We start from the raw sequence: 23,626 nt of genomic DNA on the forward strand, positions 1-23,626 counted from the left end.
ATACAAGAACTGGGGGTACACAGGGGAGTGGGGGGGTGAGAAGACCCACCAGAGACAGAGCTGGGAGCAGAACAGATGGACTGACTGAAATACATGCTGAGGGGAGCAGTGGGCAAGTCAGGAGAGGTCTGCTGCGCCATGTGGGTCACCTCCCTTGCTGGGGATTGAACTCTTGCTGCAGTGGCTGTGGATAGCTTCATAGTGCTGCGTTTTAACCCCTTGCACCACCAGGGAGGCCCCATTCCCTGTTTTTTTTTAATATGAGCCATTCTCACTGGTGTAAGGTGGTGTCTCATTGTGGTTTTGATTTGCATTTCCCTGGTTATAAGTGATGTTGAACATTTTCTCATATACTTGTTGGCCATTTGCATTTCCTCTTTGGAAAAGTGTCTGTTTAGCTCTTCTGCTTATTTTTTGACTGGATTGTTTACTTTGCTTTTGCTGAATTGTATGAGCTTTTTGTAGATCTTTGTGATCAGACCCACATCATTTGTATAAAGTGCAAAAATTTTCTCCCAATCAGTAGGGTGTCTCTTTGTTTTGGTTCATATTTCTTTTGCTGTATAGACGTTTTTAAGTAATCCCAGCTGTTTATCTTTTCCTTCACTTTCTTTGCTTTGAAGGATGAGTTTTTAAAGATGTTACTGAGATGTATGTCATGGAGTGTTTTGCTTATATTTTCTTCTATATATTTTATGGTTTCAGGTCTTATGTTAAAGTCTTTTATCCATTTTGAATTGTTTTTTGTGTGTGGTGTGAGGTAGTAGTCTAGCATCATTTTTTTGCATGTGGTGGTCCAGTTTTCCTAGCACCATTTGTTGAACAAACTGTCCTTTTTCCATTGTATATTCTTTGCTCATTCATCAAAGTTTAGTTGTCCATATATGTGTGGCTTTATTTCTGGGTTTTCTATTTGATTCCATTGGTCTGTGTTCAGCACCATACTGTTTTAATTATTATGGTTTTGTAGTATAGCTTGAAGTCTATACTACTAAAAGTTCCATTTTCCTTCTTTTTTAGTCAGGAGATCCTTGTATGCCCATTTTATTTTTATTTTTAATTTTTTCAATCCGAGTAGGTCAATGCAACCATCACTCAATAATCTCTTTTATTTTAATGTTGGTTTTTTTGACACTTGCTTTGGAATTGCTCTTACTGCTTTTATTTATTTAATTAATTTATTTTCTTTTAAAAATATTTATTTATTTATGCATACTGGGGTACAGGTCAGAGGTGTGGGGAGTGAGATTCACCAGAAACAAGGTGGGGAACAGAACAGGTAGACTGACTGAAATACATTGCTGAGGGGAGCAACGGGCGAGACAGGAGAGGTCTGCTGTGCCATGTAGGTAGTTCCCCAGCAGGCTGGGGATAGAACTCATGCTGCAGAGGCTGCAGATAGCATCATAGTGCTGTGCTTAACCCCTTGTGCCACCAGGGAGGCCCTATTTATTTGTTTTCTTACATTACTGTTCATTTTGTACAATATTTGATTTCTCTACTCATGTGTAGTCCCATAAATCTCCCACCACCACCACATCACCAGTGAACCATCACTATAGCCCCTTGTGCTCGTCCCTCTCCCATTTTGACTCATTTCTCTCCTCCTCACCTGCTGTATGACTCAGATCTATAGTTTGCCTACAATCTCTCTCTCCCCCCCCCCCACCCGCCTCTCTCTCTCCCTCTCCCTCTTTCTCTTTATGGTGAATTTTAAAATTCAAATATAAGACTAAAAGAATTGTCAAAGTGTCTAGGGGTGTCCCAGAGCTCCAGACATGAGCGCTTTTTCTTCCCTCTTAGCTGCACTGAACTAATAGTTCTGAGACCTAGAGGGCATAATGCAAACACAATTTTGTCTGCTGCAATGGATTTTTTCTAGTGGGTGCTTTTTAGCTCCTAAGAGCTCCTTCTTGGGGGGCCTCCCTGGTGGCACACAGGTTAAAGTTTCAGTGCTATCAAGCTATCACCAGCCACTATGGCTTGAATTTGATCCCTGGCTCACTTCTCCTGTCTTACCCACTGCTCCCCTCAGCAGTGTGTTTCAGTGCATCTGCCTGTTCTGCTCCCCACTGTCTCTGGTGAATCTTCTCACCCCAAAACCTCTGACGTACACCCCAGTTCTTGTATGAATAAATAAATAAATAAAATAACTCTTTAAAGAAAAAGCGCTCCCTCTTGGACTGATATTTAAAAATACTTGTGACATGATTAGGGGAGTTAATATATAAAAATCTTACAAAGGTGCACAGAATAAACCCTAGATAAATAACTATTTTTATGAGATGCAGATGTGACTAAAGAGAAAAAAGATTTCTCTTTAATACTTAGCGAGAAATAAAGATAGCTAAATTGAAAAATAGGAGGAGTATGTATAGTTGGGTTGATTTAAAAATCATAATTATCCATCAAGTTTTCTTTGAAATGAAAGATTACAATCCATCAGAAATTGCTGACTTCCTTGTTCATGAAGAATTTTAGCAAGTGTCTGCCTCTGGTGCATCCTCTCACCCCCTGCACCTCTGGCCTGTACCCCAGTTCTTGTATACATAAATAAATAAATCTAAAAAAAAATTAACAAATGTCTTTCTTATTCTGTCATGCATTAATTTATTAAGTGTTTAGTAAAGCTGGGAATTGTTCTAAGTTCCCAGGGATCTAGTGAATAAAAACAAAAAAACAAAAAACAAAGGCACCAAAATTCCCTGACAGTGTGATCATCTCCATGCTGTAAAGGCAGGCCCTAGAAATTTTCCTATTACAAAAAAATTTCATCTTTATTTTATGTCCATAATTTCCTTCCACGCCCCTGACGACTTACAGCTGAAGGGAATATAGACATTGATGAAGCTTAAGCCAAACTTTACCTCATTCTGAGACCAGCGTTGTAAAATGTGAAAGGAAAAAAAAGAAAGGCAAGGCAAGTGGTGGAACATGGTTCATTGCTAAGCCTTTCATAAATCACACAGAGGATCAAGGTGCTAAAACGAATGTTGAAATAAACAGGTCTAGCAAGAATTCCTGCTTTCGTTTTTTTATCATCTTCCAAAATTTAAAAAGAACCTGCGCCATGTGGTTATTCTTTTAGGGTTAGTAATAGCATGAGAAATGTCCCTTCCAAGCTGATTTGCCTGAAGGTTCTTTTAGAAATGCTAAGTTGCTTGGGCAGTGACTTAGGAGGGTCTACATCTTAATGATTTATTTGGCAACAAAAAAAAGTTTTTGATACCCACCCAAGGTTATGTATTTTGAGAAATAGTCTACAAAGCCAGAATAATTATTCAAGTAATAAAAATTTCTTCCCATTTTAAAATCAATTAGCATGTGAAACATCTGTTTTATCACACTGGTTAAATTAGCCGAAAGCAAAGAGAGCTTTGGCTAGCCTGATCAATTTTCCCGTCCTCTTACCATTTCCATTACTGACTTTTGGAAATACGTTGTCTTCTATCCTTCTCCCCCACCTTTTTTTATTGTTATTATTTTTTAAGATTTATTTATTTGTACAGAACTGGGGTACAGTAGGAGGCACGGCACGGTGATAGGATTCACCAGAGAGGAGAAAAGAACAGGCAGATCTATTGAATTACACTGCTGAGGGGAGCAGCGGGCAAGACAGGAGAGGTCTGCCGCGCCACGTAGGTTTCTCCCTGGCCGGGGCTTGGAATCGAACCGGCGCTGCAAAGGCTGTAGACAGCTTCACAGTGCGGCGCTCAACCCGCTGCACCACCGGGGAGGCCCTATCCTTCCCCTTTCCTTTCCTTTTATTTTATGGGTCTCGGTGTCGGAAAACGAGGTCGTGGGACAAGAACAGAATGAAAGAGGAACCATAACCTGCAGAAAGGCACTTCACGCCTCTGTCAGGTAAACCCCACAGGCGCGGAGAAGCTCCTCCCAGCCCCGCCCACGTCCGGCCGCGCGCGCACTCAGCTCCGCCCATCCCGCCCCGCCCATCTACCCCGTCTACGTGAGCGCACGGCTGGGAGAGGTCCTCGCTGCAACTCCGCAGTCAGCCACGGGGTGGCGATAGCGACGCCAGAGCCCGAGGAACTTCCCCCACCGTGAGGCAGCGGAAGCGGAAAGGGCGGGACCGGAGGCGCACGTTGCGTCAACACGCGGAGAGGTCGGGCCGGGCGCTTCCTGCGCTCGTTGGCGGTACCTGCCTTGGATGGCAGAATTCGGTCCTCATGGCAGAGATAATTCAGGAACGCATTGAAGATCGTCTCCCCGAATTGGAACAGCTGGAACGCATTGGCCTGTTCAGCCATAAGGAGATTAAGTGAGGGAGCGGGGCGGGGAAGCGCCGGGGCGGTCTGAGGGGCGGTTGGGGCGCGTGTGTCGGGGGCGCGGGGAGGCAGGACGGCGGGGGCAGTTGAATTACTCACTTTTCCTGACTTGGTGGAAGCCCATTTTCGGGTTTTGATGAAGCCCAGAATTTATTTCTTTTGCATTGCGAGGTGTGCCGTCCGTTTACCCATCAAACATACTGACGGCTTTTCGTGGAGTTAGGTCTTGGGGCTATAAAGGGGATAAAACCGGGTGGTTCTCCTTCAGTTAACATACCCTGGGCTTCGTGGGAAACACTGATTACAGTGAAGTCCACTGTAAGGTGATTGGGAGGAGTGAGTAAATCTTTATAACGAGACTTAAAAGATGGGGGCCGTTTAATTCAGTTGCCTAGATCCTAGACAGCAACGCCTGGTACATAGTTGGCATTCAGTAGTTTGTTAAGTTTATTGTGATCACCTCTCCTTCTACCCCCTTAAGGACCACCCCCCCCCCCCGGGATCATTTCTTGAATTTGCAATGACTGAATTCAATAATGCGATGACTGGGCGTGGGGGGGGGGAGTGGGTGGGTTAAACATTTGTTAGTGGAAAGAAACAGTGCATGGGTTCTTGATGAGCGCTCAATAAATGTTGTTACCATTAAGTAGGGTTGTTTTTTTTAGATTGGTCTTGCATATCTTGCATTAAATTCTCCTTATATGTTCGCCTAATGTATGTTCTTTGCCTAAAAAGGTGAATCTTCTCCCGTTACGTCTTGCAATAATAGTCAACTTTCTAGAGATAATCTAGATTTCTTCCTTTTTAAAACAAATCTGCATGTTGAAAACTCAGAAATAAGAGGAATTTAAGAAAGATGTGATTATTATTAAAACCTAAATCTCCTGAGTTTGAAGAAAGTTAAATCATTACTAATACCACACGTAACTAATTTAAAGTACTAACATTATTTGCTTTGCTGGTGGGAATGTCAGTGGTCATGGCAACTGATAAAGGATTATGGGGTATTTATTATGTATTTTGGTAAATAAGCTTTTTGCATATATTACAAACAGGTTTGTTATTTGATTGTATTAAACAAAAAAATTTCAAAGTTATTTAATTTTTCCTTTTTTAAACTTTTGCTCTTTAAAAGTTATATTTTAAATGACTTATTTTCCAGGGCTATCATTAAGAAGGCTTCAGATCTAGAATACAAAATACAGCGAAGAGCTCTTTTTAAGGAGGACTTTATCAATTATGTTCAAGTAAGTGAATAATTTTACTATTTAATCTCACAAATTTTAAATGAGTTATAGAATGGTAGCTTAGGGGCCTCCTTGGTGGTACAGGGGTTAAAGTCAGCATTATCAAGCTATTGCCAGCCTGTGCAGCATGAGTTGATCCCATATGGTGCAGCAGACCTCTCCTGTCTCACCGGCTGCTCCCTTCAGCAGTGTATTTCAGTAGATTTGCCTGTTCTGCTCCTCACTTTTGTCTCTGGTGAATCCTCTCACCCCTGACACCTCTGGCCTATACCCCAGTTCTTCTATGCATAAATATATAAAAATAAATCTTTTTTTAAAAAAGAAATGGTAGCTAATGTCAGTTTTCTACAATATTTATTTATTTTTAGATTTTTTTAATTTATGCATACAAGAACTGGTGTATAAGCCAGAGGTGTGGGGGTGGGGTGAGAGAATTCACCAGAGACAGAGTGGGGCACAGAACAGGCAGATCTATTGAAATAAATTGCTGAGGGGAACAGCTGGCGAGGCAGGAGAGGTCTGCTGCGCCATGTGGGTCATCTCCCTGGCCACTGATCGAAGTGGTGCTGCAGTGGCTGGCGATAGCTGGATAGTGCTGTCTTTAACCCTTGCACCACCAGGGAGGCCCTCTACACTATTTCACAACTGATACTTAGGTAAATTTTGAGTAGAAATAGAGGTGATTTGGGAGTAGCATCGTTATTCTAAAGGCTTTAGTTGTTGGCAAACTGAATTCCTTATTTCCCCCTCTATGATTAGTAGATCAGAGACTGCCAGGATTTTAGCAAGGGATTCGTGGTTGGGGCCAGTAGAGGGTGGATAAAGGAGAGTGAGTTTGATGATAGTAGTTTATTGCAAAGTTAGTAATTAGGTATCTCTCAGTCTGTCTACTTAGAAAGAGATGTGCTGCAAGATTCTTCAGTCCTGTAAGTTAATGAAAGAGTCGAATGAAGATACAATATACATGGAAGACCAGTTTTAAGATGGGTGCAAATAATAATACGTTGAAAGAGAAAGTAAGAATTGAGAAAGAACCCAGTAATAAGAGGAAATAATATAAGAAGAAAAGTACTGAGCTTAGTTGAAAAAGAAAATAACAGAACAAATGACATACAAGACCTGGCTAAAGATCTTCTTTTTACTTTTTTTTTAAGATTTATTTATTTATACAGGCACTGGGTACAGTCAGAAGCGCGGGAGGGCGAGAGAATTCACCAGAGCCAGAGCAGGGAGCAGAACAGGCAGACCGATGAAATACACTGCTGAGGGGAGCAGCGGGGCGGCAGGAGAGGTCTGTCGTGCCATGTAGGGCCCTCGCCGGCAGCCGGGGATCGAACCGGTGCTGCAGAGGCTGCGGGCAGCTTCGCAGCCTAGCACTCAACCGCTGTGCCACTGGGGAGGCCCTAAGGATCTTCTTTTTAGAAGAGGTTTTCGGAGTAGACTGCCAATTTGAAATGAGCAAAAAACATATGTAAATAAATTGGATCCAATTGACTACGTTAATAAAAAATGGAATGTCGGGTAAGTTAACTGAGCAGAAGACATAGCAGACAGTGGGCTCTCATAAGATAATGGTTTGGGGAAAAAAGTGTTTTGTCTTATCAAGCTATGTTTGGAATTTTGTGTAAAGTTCAGGACTACCTTTTAAGAAGGCATTTGAGAGGTTGCTTGGAAGGCAGCCAGGTGGAAACCTTGTTCTAGGAGGAACTGTTGAAGGAAATGGAGATGTTTAACCTTAAGAATTCTTAAGAAGTAGGAAGTAATTTCACTCTTTAAATATTTGAAGAGCTAGATAATTATTAGGTTGATTTGTTTACTTTTAGAGAGCATTAATGAATTAAGTAAATAGATTAAAAACAAACATACACACTTAATGACTTACATAAATCCCCCCTCTCCCCTACTGCATACAGCCACATAATACAAGACACAAGTGGCATTTTGTTTTTTATTATTACCTTTTTATTGAAGTAATGTTGCATTATAACATAAGTTTCAGAGGTGCATCATTAAAAATCAAACATGTGTATGTACTACATTAAATTCACCAGTAAAAGTTCAGTTCTAGGGCCTCCCCTGGTGGCGCAGCGGTTGAGTGCTGGGCTGCGAGGCTGCCCGCAGCCTCTGCAGCGCCAATTCGATCCCTGGCAGCTGGCGAGGGTCCAACATGGCACTACAGACATCTTCTGCCAGGCCCGCTGCTCCCCTCAGCAGTGTATTTCATCGGTCTGCCTGTTCTTTTCCCCGCTCTGGCTCTGGTGAATTCTCTCACCCTCCTGTGCTTCTGACTGTACCCAGTGCTTGCATAAATAAATAAATAAATCTTTGGGGGGAAAAAAAAAAAAAGTCTAGTTCTATTCTTCACCAAACGATTCACCCTTTTTATCCAGTTTAGCTCCCTTCTCCCTTCCCTTTTGGTAACCACTAATTGGTTCTGTAGTCTAAAAGTTTATTTTTCTTTTATTTAGTCTGTCCATATGTTTGTTTCTCTATATACCACTTGAGTGAAAACATGCAGTGTTTTTTTCCTTCTTACTTATTTCCCTAAGCATAACAACTTAGTAAAGTTAGTTTTCTAGGTCAATCCATGTTATTGTAAATGAAAGGGTTTCATCTTTTTGTAATAGTTGAGTAGTGCTCTAGTGTATGTACACCACATCTTCTTTATCCAATAATCTGTCTGTTGGCACTTAGGTTGTTTCACCTCTGGCTACTATAAGTAATGCTGCAATAAATATGGGTGTATGTTTTTGAGTTAGTGTTTTTGTATTTTGGGGTGTAAATACCCAGATGTGGAATAACTTGTTTGTATGGAATTTCTAGTTTTAATTTTTTTTTAAAGATTTATTTATTTATACAAGAACCAGGGTATAGGCCAGATGCGCAGGAGGGTGAGAGGATTCACCAGAGACAGAGTGGGGAACAGAACAGGCAGACTGATGAAATACACTGCTGAGGGGAGCAGCGGGCGAGACAGGAGAGGTCTGCTGCGCCATGTGGGACGCTTGCTGGTCGGCTGGGATTGAAATGGTACTGCAGAGGCTGTGGACAGCTTCACAGCACTGCGCTCAACCGCCTGCGCCACCAGGGGAGGCCCTCTAGTTTTAATTTTTTTTTTTTTAAGATTTTATTTATTTATACAAGCACTGGGCACAGTCAGAAGTGTGGGAGGGTGAGAGAATTCACCAGAGCCAGAGTGGGGAGCAGAACAGGCAGACTGATGAAATACACTGCTGAGGGGAGCAGCAGGCGCGGCAGGAGAGGTCTGTCGCACCATGTGGGACCCTTGCTGGCGACCGGGGATCGAACTGGCGACCGGGGATTGAACTGGTGGGGATCGAACTGCGGGCAGCTTTGCAGCCTAGTGCTCAACCACTGTGCCACCAGGGGAGGCCCTCTAGTTTTGATTTTTAAGGAGTCTTCATGTTGCTCTCCATAATGACTACACCAGTTTACATTCTCACAAGTGGCATTTTAAATCATTGGGGATCTGTTATCCACTGTGTAAAAAGCAAAATTAGGTCCTTTCCTCACATAATACATAAAAGTAAATTCCTGCTGAATGAAAAGCTGAATTTCCTTTTAGGGGGAAAACTTTTAAATCTTTTACAAAAATTATGAAAAAGTGATTTAACGTAGGGAAATTTTTTAAAAAATAAATGAGACTGAAGGCACAAATCTGAAGAGAAGATTGATTTAACTGTACTAAAAGTAAAAAATTTTGTGTGCAGTAACAGACATCATAATATGAAGAGATAGCCACTAAACGGCAGAAAATGTTTGTAACACAGTCTAGAATAAAGAACTTCAGATTAAGAAGAAAGTGACGAAGAACTAGAAAAATATAAACATTCAATTCACAAAGGAGAAACATTCACGACATTAGCCTCATTGGTAATCAAGTAAATGTAGATTAAAACCAGGGTGCACTATGACATATCTATTATTAGCAAACATTTTTAAAACTGATATTATCAGTTTTAATTTAATATTATTGGTGTAATTGGTATAACCACTTTGGAGAGCACTTTGGTAATGTCTCATACACTTGAAAATGCATGTACCATATGGCCCAGCAATTTAATTTACTCAGTTATATAGCAAATTGTGAGTATCGGTATATGTGCATAGTAATGATTTGATCTGATAAGGTACAGCAATATTTAAGCAGACAAAAATTTGCCTTGAGGAACTTACATACTAGTGGTAGAAGTGGGTCTATGCCCTGGAAAAGTTGCTGCATATATCTGTGAGAAGATATGTGTAAGAGTATTACAGCTTTTTGTAATACAGTAATCAGAAGCAGCAGTAGATAAGTAAACAGCACATTTAACATTGTACAATTGCTGGAGGCCAGCTCCAGTAAAGTGTCGTGTCAGGATCCCCGCAAGGACAAGACAGTGTCGGCGAAGTGGAGGGGGGAAATGAGGTAGATGAGGTAGTGAGGAGACACTGACACTTGATCAGGGTGCAGACATCTCCTGCTGATAGCCCCAGCAGGGCTTTATTTATACAGCAGAAATTTTTTACTTGATCATTACATCATGCAATCATGATTGATTTTATTTTTACATTGTTTCAGAAATTATTAATGATCATTAACAGTGCACAATCCTTTTTTTAATTTTCCCAGTCTATGATTAACTTGGTCACTTGGTTACATTAACTTGGTTACATTATTTCCCTAGGTGATGTATGTTATTCAGAAAATAGAAACAGGTGCTACACACAACTTGATTTATGCAGTCAAGCTAGGTAACTAAAACAAGGCTAAGCAGGCATTGTAAGAGCCAGGGTGGCTTCTTATTTTCTATATAGAACCAAAGGGTCCCAGTACCATGGGAACAATATGTGGTTTGTTTCTCTCATACCATTTTACCTCCTGGGGCACCTCAGGGCCTTCTCTAGTGGGGGGCTCAGTTCCATCAGTTCTATCAAGCGTGGTTTCTTAAAGAACTCAGTGTTACTCGTGGTAACTGAATTACAAATTGGAGGACGTGGAGAATTATTGGAAACCCTTTCATTATCAATCATGTTGGAAGGTACATTTCTCAAACTACTGAAGTGTGCATACCGTAACTGGCATTGATGCCAGTACTCATTGTGTTACTCTGAAGCTTATAGAAAATTTCCATGGTTACAGTAACTGGCACAAACAAATGAAAGGAAGTAGCAGGAGCCAGCTATGGAGTTTTCTGACTTTTCAGAAATTTCCCCCATGCCCGGACCTTGTCAGACAACATGAGTAGCATGGCCCGTGCCATACAGTCAAATATTATACAGCAGTTTAAATGAGTTTGAATTCCATGTCAGCAAGGGTGTATCTAAAGACATCATGTTGAATAAAAATATGGATTAATGGGTACAGTATGATACCATTCATGTAAAGTTTAAAAAGCTTTCAAGGTAGAATTGTAATAAAGTTCAAAGTCATGCTTGGAAATGGTAAATAGTGTCAGAATGGGAGGGAGTGGAGTAAATCTGGCATGTTACATAGGGACTTAATTCTAAAAAAGATTTGAAATGTAAAACACAGGTTTTAAAGTAGCTGTATGGTAGTTGTATGGGTGTTCTGTGTGCTTGAACTAGTTCATAAAACAGTTTTTTAAAAAAGATTATTTATGCATACAAGAACCAGGGTGTAGGGCAGAGGTGGGGGGGAAGGGAGAGTGTTTGAGAGGATTCACCAGAGACAGTGGGGAGCAGAATAGGCAGATCTACTGAAAGACAGTGCTGAGGAGAGCAGCGGGTGAGACAGGAGAGGTCCGCTGTGCTATATGGGTTAGCTCCCTGGTTGGGGGTCAAGCTTGTGCTGCAGTGGCATTTTTTTTTTCTTTTTTTAAGATTTATTTATTTATGCATACGAGAACAGGGATACAGGCCAGAGGTGCGAGGGGTGAAAGGATTCACTAGAGACAGAGGGGAAAAGAACAGGCAGATTGACTGAAATACACTGCTGAGGGGAGCAGCAGGTGAGACAGGAGAGGTCTGCTGCGCCATGTGAGTTGTTCCCTGGCCGGGGATCGAACTCGTGCTGCAGTGGCTGTGGATAACTTTGAACGCGTGCTGCAGTGGCTGTGGATAGCTTCTTAACGCCTTGCGCCACCAGGGAGGCCCCTTCATAAAACAATTTTTATTTTTTATTATTTTATTTTTTTTAAAGGTTTATTTATTTATGCATACAAGAGCAGGGGTACAGGCCAGAGATGCCGGGGCGGGTGTTAAGAAGATTCACCAGAGACAGTGTGGGTAACAGAACAGGCAGACTGACTGAAGTACACTGCTGAGGGAGGCACCGGGCGAGACAGGAGAGGTCTGCTGTGCCATGTGGGATGCGCCCTGGCTGGCCAGGGATCGAACTCGTGCTGCAGAGGCTGTGAATTGCTTATAGTGTGGTGCTTAACCCCTTGTGTCACCAGGGAGGCCCCATAAACAGTTTTTAAATGAAACATGCAACCTTGTGAGATCCCGAGCTTTTTAATAGTCTTCAAGCCAAGGCTTAAAAAGAGGGCTCATACAGTAGTGATTTTTAAGAGCTCTTAGGGTTCTAAGTGGGCAGGGAGGGAAAGCCAATTAGATTTGTCACCCCTGTTGCCTATTTCAGAAATTACCATTGTTTATTTGCTTGTGCATTACCTTAAGATTTTTGAATGATAATTTACTAAAAGTTGGAAAACACTGTTGTAGACCAGAAAATTTGATGTTATCTTATAAATCTTATGGTTTCAGTAACATGTTTTCTTTGTATTTGAGATATATATAAACTTATCATATATGGGAATTTTGCAGATGTAAGGTGAATTCTTATGAATCCTAGACATTTACTATAAATTACGTTTTTTAGGAATAGATTATCTTGTTTCATATTCAGGATATTTATTTATGATTTTAACTTAAGGTATTTCTGGTACTTAAAAGTTTATAATTTTTTGTGGTATATATTTTTTCTGTAGTACGAAATTAATCTTTTGGAGCTGATTCAGAGACGAAGAACTGTAAGTAAATGATTTTCTGGGAGTTAGAAAAATGTATAATTATGTAGTATAGCCTAGTAGACCTTGGGTTTGGAAGCAGTTGGCACTGATGGGTTATGTAGTCATAATGGGTATTTGTAATTATGTGCTTTCTTTGCCAATACTATTTAATGTTTGAGTAGGAATACTATTTTGGATAAATGTGAGCAAACTGAGTCTTTCTTTTTTATGTCACTTTTTAGCGCATTGGCTATTCATTTAAGAAGGATGAGATTGAGAATTCTATTGTACATCGGGTACAAGGTGTCTTCCGACGTGCTTCAGCAAAATGGAAAGTAAGTGATGAGAGCATCCTTAATTGTAAGCTATTGATAGGAAGATGTATTCTACATATTATGACTTGAATATTCAAATTGCATTGCTCTTTTTTCTTGGGTATTTTGATGTTCTAGTGTTGTCATTACTTGAAACTGGTAAAATCTTTAAATGATAGATTGTAATTTTAATGAAAATTGATTTCATTACCTTTAGTTATTCTGTGAGGATGGTGCTGAAAAAAGTACGTAATTAAGGATCAGTAAATTATCTGGGTTTTGTATGAATATATCATTAAGTAAAGTGCACTGAAGACTTGAATGTGGAAGATGAATGGATAGAGTAGGCGCATCATCTCATTTCCTTGGTTTTCTTCAGTCTTGGCCTGCAGGAAGTATGTTGCATGGAAAGTACTTTGGATTCCTGGGAATGACAGATTTTGGGTTGTTACAATGTTTGAAACCCTTTAAAAACTGAAATGAATACAATGGATAGGTAACAAATTTTGTCTTGGAGCATGGTAGGTGGGAGTGAGGGGACGATTGAGTTATGGTTAAGAGATCTAAGGCCTTGCTGAGAAGAGCCTAACAGGCTAAGGATGTGGTAACACATTGAATTTGCTGATATCTGCCCCTTGCTAACAAACAGTTAATTAATGCAGAGGTGTATTAAATGTACATTCAAATTCAGGCAACTTATTACATTGTTTTTATTGCAGGATGATATTCAACTCTGGCTGTCTTATATAGTCTTCTGTAAGAAATGGGTGAGTATTAGGTGGCCCTGTGTTTCTCGCTCTATCTTTTTGGTTAGTCCGGTTAGTCTGTTTTTTAACCTTCATACTTGATTACTGAACTCCCAAGTTTTCTAGGAAGGTGTAGAGTTGATAAATGTGAAAAGAAATCAAGAAGGCTGAACTTCTGTGTAATGACATTTGCACAGCCAAATGGCTATATAAATGGCTTCCAAGTTAGCTGAAAAGAAAATTATTTTTATGTGTATTTGTTCAGTGAAGTTGAATTTTATTTTATTTTTTTTAATAGAGGCATGTTTTTATTTATTTATTTGTTTGTTTGTTTTTGTTTTTTATACATGCACTGGGTATAGTCAGAAGTGCGGGAGGGTGAGAGAATTCACCAGAGCCAGAGCGGGGAGCAGAGCAGGCAGAAGGACCAAAGTACACTGCTGAGGGGAGCAGCGGGTGGCAGGAGAGGTCTGCGTGCCATGTGGGACCCTCCATCGGTGGCCCGGGAGCAGCCGGGGATCGAACCAGTGCTGCAGAGGCTGCGGTCAGCTTCGCAACCCAGCGCTCAACCGCTGCGCCACTGGGGAGGCCCCGAAGTTGAATTTTAAAAAGATATTTAGGAAGTTCATGTATGGTGTTCAGAGGGGAGAAAGCTATGAGTATGTCTGTATTTGTTAATATGTCTTTAGCAATAGCAGATCTTGTTCTACTGGATTTTAGAGTTGGTAAGTTTTTGGAGTACAGCCCATTTAGAGATTAAGAGCAATGATTTGTCAGTGCAGGATGTAGATTTGTTTTTTCCTCTTTTACAGGCTACCAAAACTCAACTTAGCAAGGTATACTCTGCCATGTTGGCCATTCATTCGAACAAGCCGGGTATGGTGAAATTCTTGGTCTATCTCTGTTCTATGGTCTATCTCTTATGTAGACTCAAGCCATTTTGGAATTTATTTTGCTTGATAAACCTAAAAGGAATTATTTTGAGAACATGAGTGTAGGCACATGTGGCCTTGATGGTTTTTATTCCTGAGAGGCTGCCTTTTAACTTACCCTTATCTCCTGTGTACAGGTTATTGTCCCAGATATTGTGTCTGTGGTCAAATAGGACTATATTTCATTTTAGTTGTTGGTAACAGAAACCCTTCTCTCCTGTGAGGGACATTGTATTTGAAGCAGTCAAATCTGATGGATTTCAAAAACTTAAAGCAGGGAGATGTTAATACTTATGTTACAAGAGTGATTTGCACGTAGTTGGTAGTTGTGTTTTGTAAGAAAAAGACTTACCTGTGCGAATGATACATTTTTATAGTGGAGGTGCTCCAAGTATCTATCCTCAAGTATTAGGCTCAAGTAGGCATTTTATCTGATACAAAACTCTAATATGCTATGTTTGCCACTGGTTAATTTGGGATTAGTGGGACAGCATTAGGTGTGTGTCTTTAGCAGAATATTAGAATATTTTTAACAGTTGAAAGCCTAACTTAGCCGACAGTTTAGATGTGAGGGGATGAGACCATGTGAGTGGGTAGAGGAGCAACTCTGACTTAGAAGACCCAGAGATCCTAGAAAGGACCATGCTCAATTTCAGGAATCACATACACAGGATAGCCCAAAGCATGACTGTACAAAGTCATCGCCCCCTTAGTTCAGATGTAGTTACCAACCATGGATCATTTTTATCAGAAGCAGTCTTGCCTGGTAATATAGCTCACTTTATTAAGTTTCTAGGGAAATAGCTAGAATGTTAATTAAATGTTAATTTTCCATATAGGACAAAGGTTTTTCTTTTAATTTTTTTAGCAAGTTAATTTCATTTTTATCATCATCATCACTATTAGGTAATAAACCAGATGCTCTGTCACTCTCCTTTCTAGCCTTTGCTTTATGGCAGAACCTATTTAAAATGTTTATTCAAAAGTCCTAGCGATAGTAAAAGATTGTCTATTTATTTTTTAAGATTTATTAATTTATACAAGCACTGGGGTACAGGCCAGAGGCGAGGGAGGGTGAGAGAATTCACCAGAGACAGAGCAAGGAGCAGAACAGGCAGAAGGACTGAAGTACACTGCTGAGGGGAACAGCAGGCGAGACAGGAGAGGTCTGCCTCACCATGTGGGAATTTCTCTGGCTGGCTGGGAATCGAACCGGTGATGTGGAGGCTGCGGACAGCTTTACAGCATTGCGTTCAACCCGCTGTGCCACTGGGGAGGCCCCTGATGATACTATTTTTAAAGTTTAAAAATTTATAGGTTTTATTAACTTTTGGTAAGCTTTTCATGCAGATCATATGCTACTTACAGCTTTAATCATATATTCATTTCAAGTAGTTCAATTATTTATTTATTTATTTTAGTTTAATAATTTATGACTCCAAACTCCAAATAACAAATAGGTTAACAGTCTTAGGAACACTTGCTTCCCTATTAGTGTATGTTGACTTTGTGTGTCATCCTGAAAAGAAGAGCTGTTGTTACAGTGCTAAAATCTGCAAAGATAATAGCCATGGAAGGCTGAAGATAGGAAAGTACAGAGGACAATTAAATTATCAAGAAATAAAGAAAGGGAAGAATGGACTACTTCATGAATTAGAGAATTCCTTGCAGGAACTCCATTTCAAGCTTTTACTTTGATTGTTTTCTTTATAACCCAAAATGACTCACACGTACAGAAAACTAGCTTCACTAAATTTTTTTTTAAGATTTATTTATTTTTAGATTTATTTATTTTTATACAAGAGCTGGGGTACAGACCAGAGGTGCGGGAGGGTGAGAGGATTCACCAGAGATAGAGTGGGGAGCAGAACAGGCAGACAGATGGAAAGCACTGCTGAGAGGAGCAGTGGGCGGGACAGGAGAGGTCTGCCGTACCATGTGGGTCACCTCCCTGGGTGGGGATTGAACTCATGCTGCAGTGGCTGTGGATAACTTCATAGTGCTGCATCTTAACCCCTTTCACCACCAGGAAGGCCCTAAAAATTTTTTTTTAAGTCTGGCTCCTAGCAGGTATGATAAGAAATTTACTTTTGAAGTCATTGAAAAAAATATATGAGCTATTTTAAAAATGGAGAAAACAATACTTTCGATTCTAAGGTATATATTTTTTTCAGCATCATGACACTTAAAATTTGTATGTGACTGATGTTGATCTGATGAAAATAGTAACATGTACCTAAGTATACACAGATTAGCTTCAGAATACTTTAATTTTAGATAAAGCAGCAATACTTCATAATTAACCATTAGAAACTCCTTCCTCTTTTGGTAAGACTAACAAACAACAACAACAACAAACCTTGAGTGTTAAAATTGAAGCATTGTGTTTTTCTTGCCTTACTTAATTTAATTTAATTTATTGAAATGAAGTTTGATGTTTATCATTTGTAGCTTTGTGGATTATGGCCGCCAAATGGGAAATGGAAGATCGCTTATCTTCAGAAAGTGCAAGACAGCTATTTCTTCGGGCTCTGCGATTTCATCCTGAATGCCCAAAACTTTATCAAGAAGTGAGTTGGTGTGCATATAAGATGAGGTAGTGATATCTCAGTTTAGTCCCCAAGAGACTTAGTCTTAATTGTTAAAAATATTTTGAGAAGTTGGGCCTCCCCTGGTGGCGCAGCAGTTGAGCGCTGGGTTGTGAGGCTGCCCACAGCCTCTGCAGCGCCGGCTTGATCCCTGGCCACCGGCGAGGGTCCCACATTAAAAAAAAAAAAAAAAAAGTTTTGAGAAATTATATTTAGAATCAGTTCTCTTTGCTATTGGAAGGTTCTTATATGGTGTTATTTGTGTTTTTGAGGCTTCCATCAGTGTCTGTACTTGTATTTCTCATAATGAAGTTAGATTTATTGCATATTCTTATCAGAAGTAGATGCAATTTGTTTATTATAAATAGTACAGAGGAAACGGTTTTATGAAAAGAATAGCAAAGTACGCTTTGTTTTTAGATTTATATTTATGCATGTAAGAACTAGGGTGTATGCCAAAGGTGTGGGGGGAGGGGGCGGGTGAGAGGATTCACCAAAGACAGAGTGGGGAGCACAATAGGCAAATCTACTGAAATATACTGCTGAGAGGAACAGCAGGCAAGATAGGAGAGGTCTGCTATACCATGTCGGTTACTTCCCTGGCGGGGGATTGAATTCAGGCCATTGCAGTGATAGTGTTGAGCCTAACACCTGAGCCACCAGGGAGGCCCAATAAAGTACTCTTATGATCTTATCCATCCTTTTATCCATCCATCCTTTTACATTTATTATAGGTGTTTAAAATAGATTTTTTGAAAATGTGATTCTATAACATATTTTTCCATGTTAGTATATATTGATCTATATCAAAGATACTCAAATTTAGGATTCCTTTACAATCTTAAATTACTGAGGACCAAAAGATTTGCTTTTTCCTTTTTTTTTTTTTTCCTTTTTTTTTATGGCTGTGAAAATTAAAACTAACACATCTGAAAAATAAGTATTTTTAAATAGTAAACCCATTACATGTTAATACATTTATTTTTATTTTTTTTTAAAGATTTATTTATTTATGCATGTAAGAACTGGGGTACAAGCCAGAGGTGTGGGGGATGAGAGGATTCACCAGAGACAGAGTGGGGTACAGAACAGGAATGGCTGAAATACACTGGTGAGGGGAGCAGCGGGGTGAGTCAGGAGAGATCTGCTGCGCCATGTGGGTAGCTCCCTGGCTGGGGATCGAACTTACGCTGCAGTGGCTGTGGATAGCGTCATAGGTTGCATCTTAACTCCTTGTGCCACCAAGGAGGCCCAATACATTTATTTTTAAATGAAAATCTTTTAAAACAAAGGTTAAGATTGTGATTATTGTACGTTTTGCTAATCTTGAGTAACTTTAACGGAACACATACTCTCATATCTGAATTCTCATTCTGCTTTTGCACTTAGTCTCAGTAATGACACTCATCAGATGAGTGCTCTAATGCCTTTAAACCCTTTACAGATTAGGAGTGCAAAAGGCAAATAATTGTGACCATGCACAAGTTGGAAGGGAATTGGGAATTCCCTGTCATGTGTTTTAATAGTTACAGTAAAAAAAAAAAAAAAAAAAGGATTTTTATTTTATACGGTAGGAGTAATATATACTTGCACACTGTATATCTGTAATACATCACAGTCCACTGGTTTCAGAATTTACTAAGGGGTTGTCAGAAAAGTCATGACGTATACTTTCTTTGAAACACATAGAAAACGTTGGAAAAATGGGTCATGACTTTTCCGACAACCCAGTAGTTTTGAGAAGGTAGAAACTTGATCTCTGTGTATATCCTTTCGCCTTCCATATTTATAATTGTTTTAAGTATTTTCTTTATTTTTTCAGTCCTAATTTCTTTCTGATGTTCAGATTGGTGATCCCTGTTGTTCAGTCTTCAAGTTCAGTGATATAAAATTTTTGTCAAGTGATTAACATTTATGTTGTTCTGGCACTAAGTGTTGTCTCTTGATGGTCTTTCCTCATACACATTGAGATTTTCCTACTTCTTGGTTTGACATGTGATTTTTTTATTGAATATAGATACTTGGTTAGTATTTTACAAGATTCTGGGTATTTAAAAAATCTTCTGTTTTAGAAATCTCTTCTGATGTTGCTTTGTGTGTTTCCTGCTGGGTGGTATTGTAAGGCATTTCCTCACTCGCTTTTTGTTGCCCTCTTTGATGTATGTGAATGAGGTTATTAAAAAAGTCACTTGTAAAAACGTTCATTGTTACATGACATCCTTATGTCCTTCTCAGCTGGATAAGAACATTATAACATATTTGTTGCTTCACTTGTTTAACTGTGAAGAGGATGACCAATGGCATACACATCTTTAAGGTTTTTGATTCTCCAAATTGCTTGTCATAAGAGCATAAAATAATATATCAATGTCAGCTAACTTAATAAAAATATAAAATATAACTGTCCCATCCAAGTACTTACCAGGCCCGACCCTGCTTAGCTTCCGAGATCAGACTTCCAAACTTTCCCAGATCTGATCTTTATGAGTAAAAAACTGACATCTTACATATTTTTAATTAAAAAAAAAATGTTCAAAGGTTTTCAATTCATTGTTTTCCTCCTGTAGTACTTTAGGATGGAGCTGATGCATGCTGAGAAACTGAGAAAGGAAAAGCAGGAATTTGAAAAAGCCAAGATGGATGTGGTAAGATCCTGGTCTATGCTCACTTGTTAACAATATACATTTTTTTTTTTTTTTAAAAAGTATGTATTTATTTATTTATATATATGAGAACTGGGGTGTAGGCCAGAGGTGGGAGTACGGGGATGAGAGAATTCACTAGAGACAGAGTAGGGAGCAGAACAGGCAGATCTACTGAAATATGCTGCTGAGGGGAGAAGCAGGTGAGACAGGAGAGGTCTGCTGCGCAATGTGGGTTAGCTCTCTGGCCAGGGATCGAACTCATGGCTCAGTGGCTGGCAGTAGCTTGATAGCATTGAGACTGCACCATCAGGGAAACCCAGCAATATATAATTTTTTTTGGCCTGCTTAGATGTATGAAAATTTTTAGAATTTTTTTCTTTCCAGTTTCATGTCCTGCTTTGGAACTTTGTGATGAAATTAGAGTCAATTTAATTAAATGTGTTTAATAATAGAAATGCAGTTTGTGTTTTAAAAATATGTATTTGGGTGAATTTAAGGGGTCTTTGAAATTATTATTGCTGAGTAGTCAATTGCTGTGTCCCTTTAAATGACATTAATTGGTTGAAGGAACTTGGGAAAGGTAAAATGTGAGGGCCCTAGCCGCCTTTTCCTTTTTTATTTTTTTTATTTTTATTTTATTTTTTAAATATTTGTGTTTTATTTATTTATTTATTTTTTAATTTATACAAGCACTGGGTACAGTCAGAAGCGCGGGAGGGTGAGAGAATTCACCAGAGCCAGAGCGGGGAGCAGAGCAGGCAGAAGGACCGAGGTACACTGCTGAGGGGAGCAGCGGGTGGCAGGAGAGGTCTGCGCGCCATGTGGGACCCTCCTCCGGGGGCCGGGGAACAGCCGGGGATCGAACTGGCGCTGCAGAGGCTGCGGTCAGCTTCGTAACCCAGCGCTCAACCGCTGCACCACCGGGGAGGCCCCCCTTTTCCTTTTTTAGATAAAATTTTAAGTGAAAATTTTAAGGAAAGAATGCTAGAACTAAAAAGGGAACATTGTTAGCATCTATTATTGTGGATTCCAGCCAGCTCTGAAATTTTTTTTATCCAAGTTAAATCTTATACAGAAGGGTAAACAGGATATGTTAAACCTGCCTTACTCTGGTCTAAGTGGAGAGTAAGGCCTTAAGCCATGTGATCCTCCTACACTGTAGAAGCCTGAGAAAACACTATTGGAAGGTAACTGATCTTGCTCAAGCTGCATATTTTAAAAGTGAGGCCCAAAGAGTCATGATTTTCCAGAGGGCCTATTGCATAGGTATTCTAGGACTGTTTTCATCTCAGCCTGGTACTTTCTCTATTTACTTGATACTAACTGTTAACTTGCGTTTAATGTAACATTCCTTAGGTGAATCTTGATTATCCCGAGGAAATCCTTAAGGGTGAGTTAGCACGGATCGTCTACAAAAATTCTGTAAGCAAAATTAAAGGTAAGTATCTTTGGAAAATTTGTTTATGGTGGGAAAGTGAAGTATTCTATTTATATGAGGAAGAACTTTAGCTATTTTTGAAAATTTCTGTTAGAATGTATGTAAAATAGTGTCTTGTTCCTTTCACAAAAGGCTTCTCTCCCCTTAGAATATAATTCAAAATTTCAGTAAGTTTTTATTGAATAATGAATTCATGTGGGAAATTCAAATGATAGATGATTTAGTATATTCCTTTATGTCTTTAAGAAGCTTAGAATAAAATTTAAAGTACTTACAAATACTCTAAAATATTTGTAATGACTTTGTTTATGTGGTGGCACAATAGGTAATTTCTTTTAAGTTTTGTTTCATCCTATTTCTCAGTTTCAAAACAAAACAAAAGAACTAAAACTCCAGTTTATCAAGAAAGTTATGCTTTTTAGCAGTCCATCGCCTTAACCACTTGACGACCTTGTCCCATGAATGTTGTACTTTTTTTTTAAAGATTTATTTATTTATTTATACAAGCACTGGGTACAGTCAGAAGCGTGGGATGGTGAGAGAATTCACCAGAGCGGGGACCAGAACAGGCAGACTGACGAAATACACTGCTGAGGGGAGCAGTGGGCATGGCAGGAGAGGTCTGTCGCGCCATGTGGGACCCTTGCCGGCTGCCGGGATCAAACCGGCACTGCAGAGGCTGCATGCAGCTTCACTGCCCAGCATTCAACCACCAGGGGAGGCCCATACTTTTTTTTTTTTTTTTTTAAAGATTTATTTATTTATTCATACAAGAACCAGAGTACAGGCCAGATGTGCGGGAGGGTGAGAGGATTCACCAGAGACAGAGCAGGGAACAGAACAGGCAGACTGATGATATACACTGCTGAGGGGAGCAGTGGGTGAGACAGGAGAGGTCTGCTGCACCATGTGGGACCCTCGCTGGCCGGCCGGGATCGAACCAGCGCTGTAGAGGCTGTGGACAGCTTCACAGTGCTGCACTCAACTGCCTGAGCCACCAGGGGAGGCCCTGAAAGTTGTACTTTTAAAGTGATAATTAGAGTCTTTCTCTTCCCCTCTCCTGTTTTTTAAACCTTAGGTGCAGAATTTCATGTGTCACTGCTTTCAATTGCACAGCTATTTGATTTTGCCAAAGATCTGCAAAGAGAAATTTATGATGAGTAAGTAAGACAGTGGAGAAGTGAAGATATCTATTCCTGATCTTGTGTTAAAGATTTGAAGTTGGATATTTACATAGGGAATAACATACCACACTTAATTCTCAGAAGAAAGCTATTCTAGGACCACTGTATTTTAGTACATGGAGAAGTTGTTTGACTGACTTACTGGCTTTCCGTGGGAAATAGTTTCCTTTTATTCAATAACGAATATTTATTCGTTACAGCTTATATAGAATTTCATATTCCTAAAAGTTATCTTCATGAATGTTTATAGTTGGTTCTGTAGGTAATTTTATTCATGTTGTTTGAGAATAATTTGCAGTTTACCTTGTGAGTATTCTTGCCTGGTACCTCTTTTGTAAGAGACAAAATAGGACTTGGATCACTGTGCTTTTCAGGGCTTTTGTAGAAGACTAGGTTGTGCTTTTTCTTTGTCTCAGAGAAAATCAAGAGCCTGGGTATTATAAAAGTTTTCCAGGGCTTGAGGAAATCGCCCCTTTGAGACACAGAATTGACTTTGAGAACTAAATTGAAAGTTAATATTTGTGAGTGATGTCTGAAACATTCTGAAATCTAGTAAGTGTGTGACAACTCTGATCCATTGATAGCAATGTTTAAATAGCAAGTGTGAAGATTGCTGGAGAGCCTGTGAGGAAATGGCTCTTATGGTGCTGAAATTACCAGTGGGATGTCTGTGTGCATTGTTAGAACATAGGGACCTGTCTCTGTTTGATTTCTGTGTTAGCCTCATGTCATAGACCTGATGCCATTGAATTATATTTTTCAGCCTTCAGACTCTGCACACAGATGACCCCCTCACTTGGGATTATGTGGCACGGCGAGAATTAGAGATTGAGTCACAGCCAGGAGAAGAGCAGCCTACCACAAAACAAGCCAAATCAGTGGAGGTGGGCCGGAGGGAGGAGAGATGCTGTGCTGTATATGAAGAGGCAGTGAAGACGCTCCCTACAGGTGAACTTCAAACCATGGTATAGTGTGGAAGTCATAGTATTCATGGACGTGAAACCAAAATTCCCAGTTACCAAATTGATATCAGGACTTCCTCTGTAGTACTGTTTACAGTGTGCTTGGCTTTCCCACTTGTTCTTTCTGTCATGGGGAAAGATGGAGCCTTTATCTGCCTTGATAATAGTGCTGTTTCTTTGATTTGGAGGAAATGATACTTAGGGACTGATCATTTAGAAGATTGTTCATTGTCTTTTGATACAGATTTACTTTTTAAATTGGTAACATTGGAGAATGAAGGTAGAAGGAATATAAGTGAAATGCATAAGG

The 23,626-nt window shown here is 39.8% G+C and overlaps 1 protein-coding gene across 1 annotated transcript in view; it reads left to right on the plus strand.

Moving 5' to 3' along the window:
• Nucleotides 1–4,187: 4,187 nt before the first annotated feature.
• UTP6 (UTP6 small subunit processome component) overlaps nt 4,188–23,626 on the plus strand; it is a gene marked incomplete at both ends in the record, with an annotated part of 35,167 nt that continues 15,728 nt past the window's right edge. The window contains 11 exons of the mRNA XM_084237349.1: nt 4,188–4,279; nt 5,449–5,533; nt 12,487–12,528; nt 12,750–12,842; nt 13,541–13,588; nt 14,380–14,443; nt 16,951–17,069; nt 19,655–19,732; nt 21,089–21,170; nt 22,249–22,330; nt 23,118–23,302. Of these exons, the coding sequence (XP_084093475.1) occupies nt 4,188–4,279; nt 5,449–5,533; nt 12,487–12,528; nt 12,750–12,842; nt 13,541–13,588; nt 14,380–14,443; nt 16,951–17,069; nt 19,655–19,732; nt 21,089–21,170; nt 22,249–22,330; nt 23,118–23,302 (970 nt within the window). The remainder of the gene's footprint in view (nt 4,280–5,448; nt 5,534–12,486; nt 12,529–12,749; nt 12,843–13,540; nt 13,589–14,379; nt 14,444–16,950; nt 17,070–19,654; nt 19,733–21,088; nt 21,171–22,248; nt 22,331–23,117; nt 23,303–23,626) is intronic.

This window comes from Talpa europaea, assembly GCF_964194135.1.
Source record: "Talpa europaea genome assembly, chromosome: 7".
NCBI classification, from domain to species: Eukaryota; Metazoa; Chordata; class Mammalia; order Eulipotyphla; family Talpidae; genus Talpa; species Talpa europaea.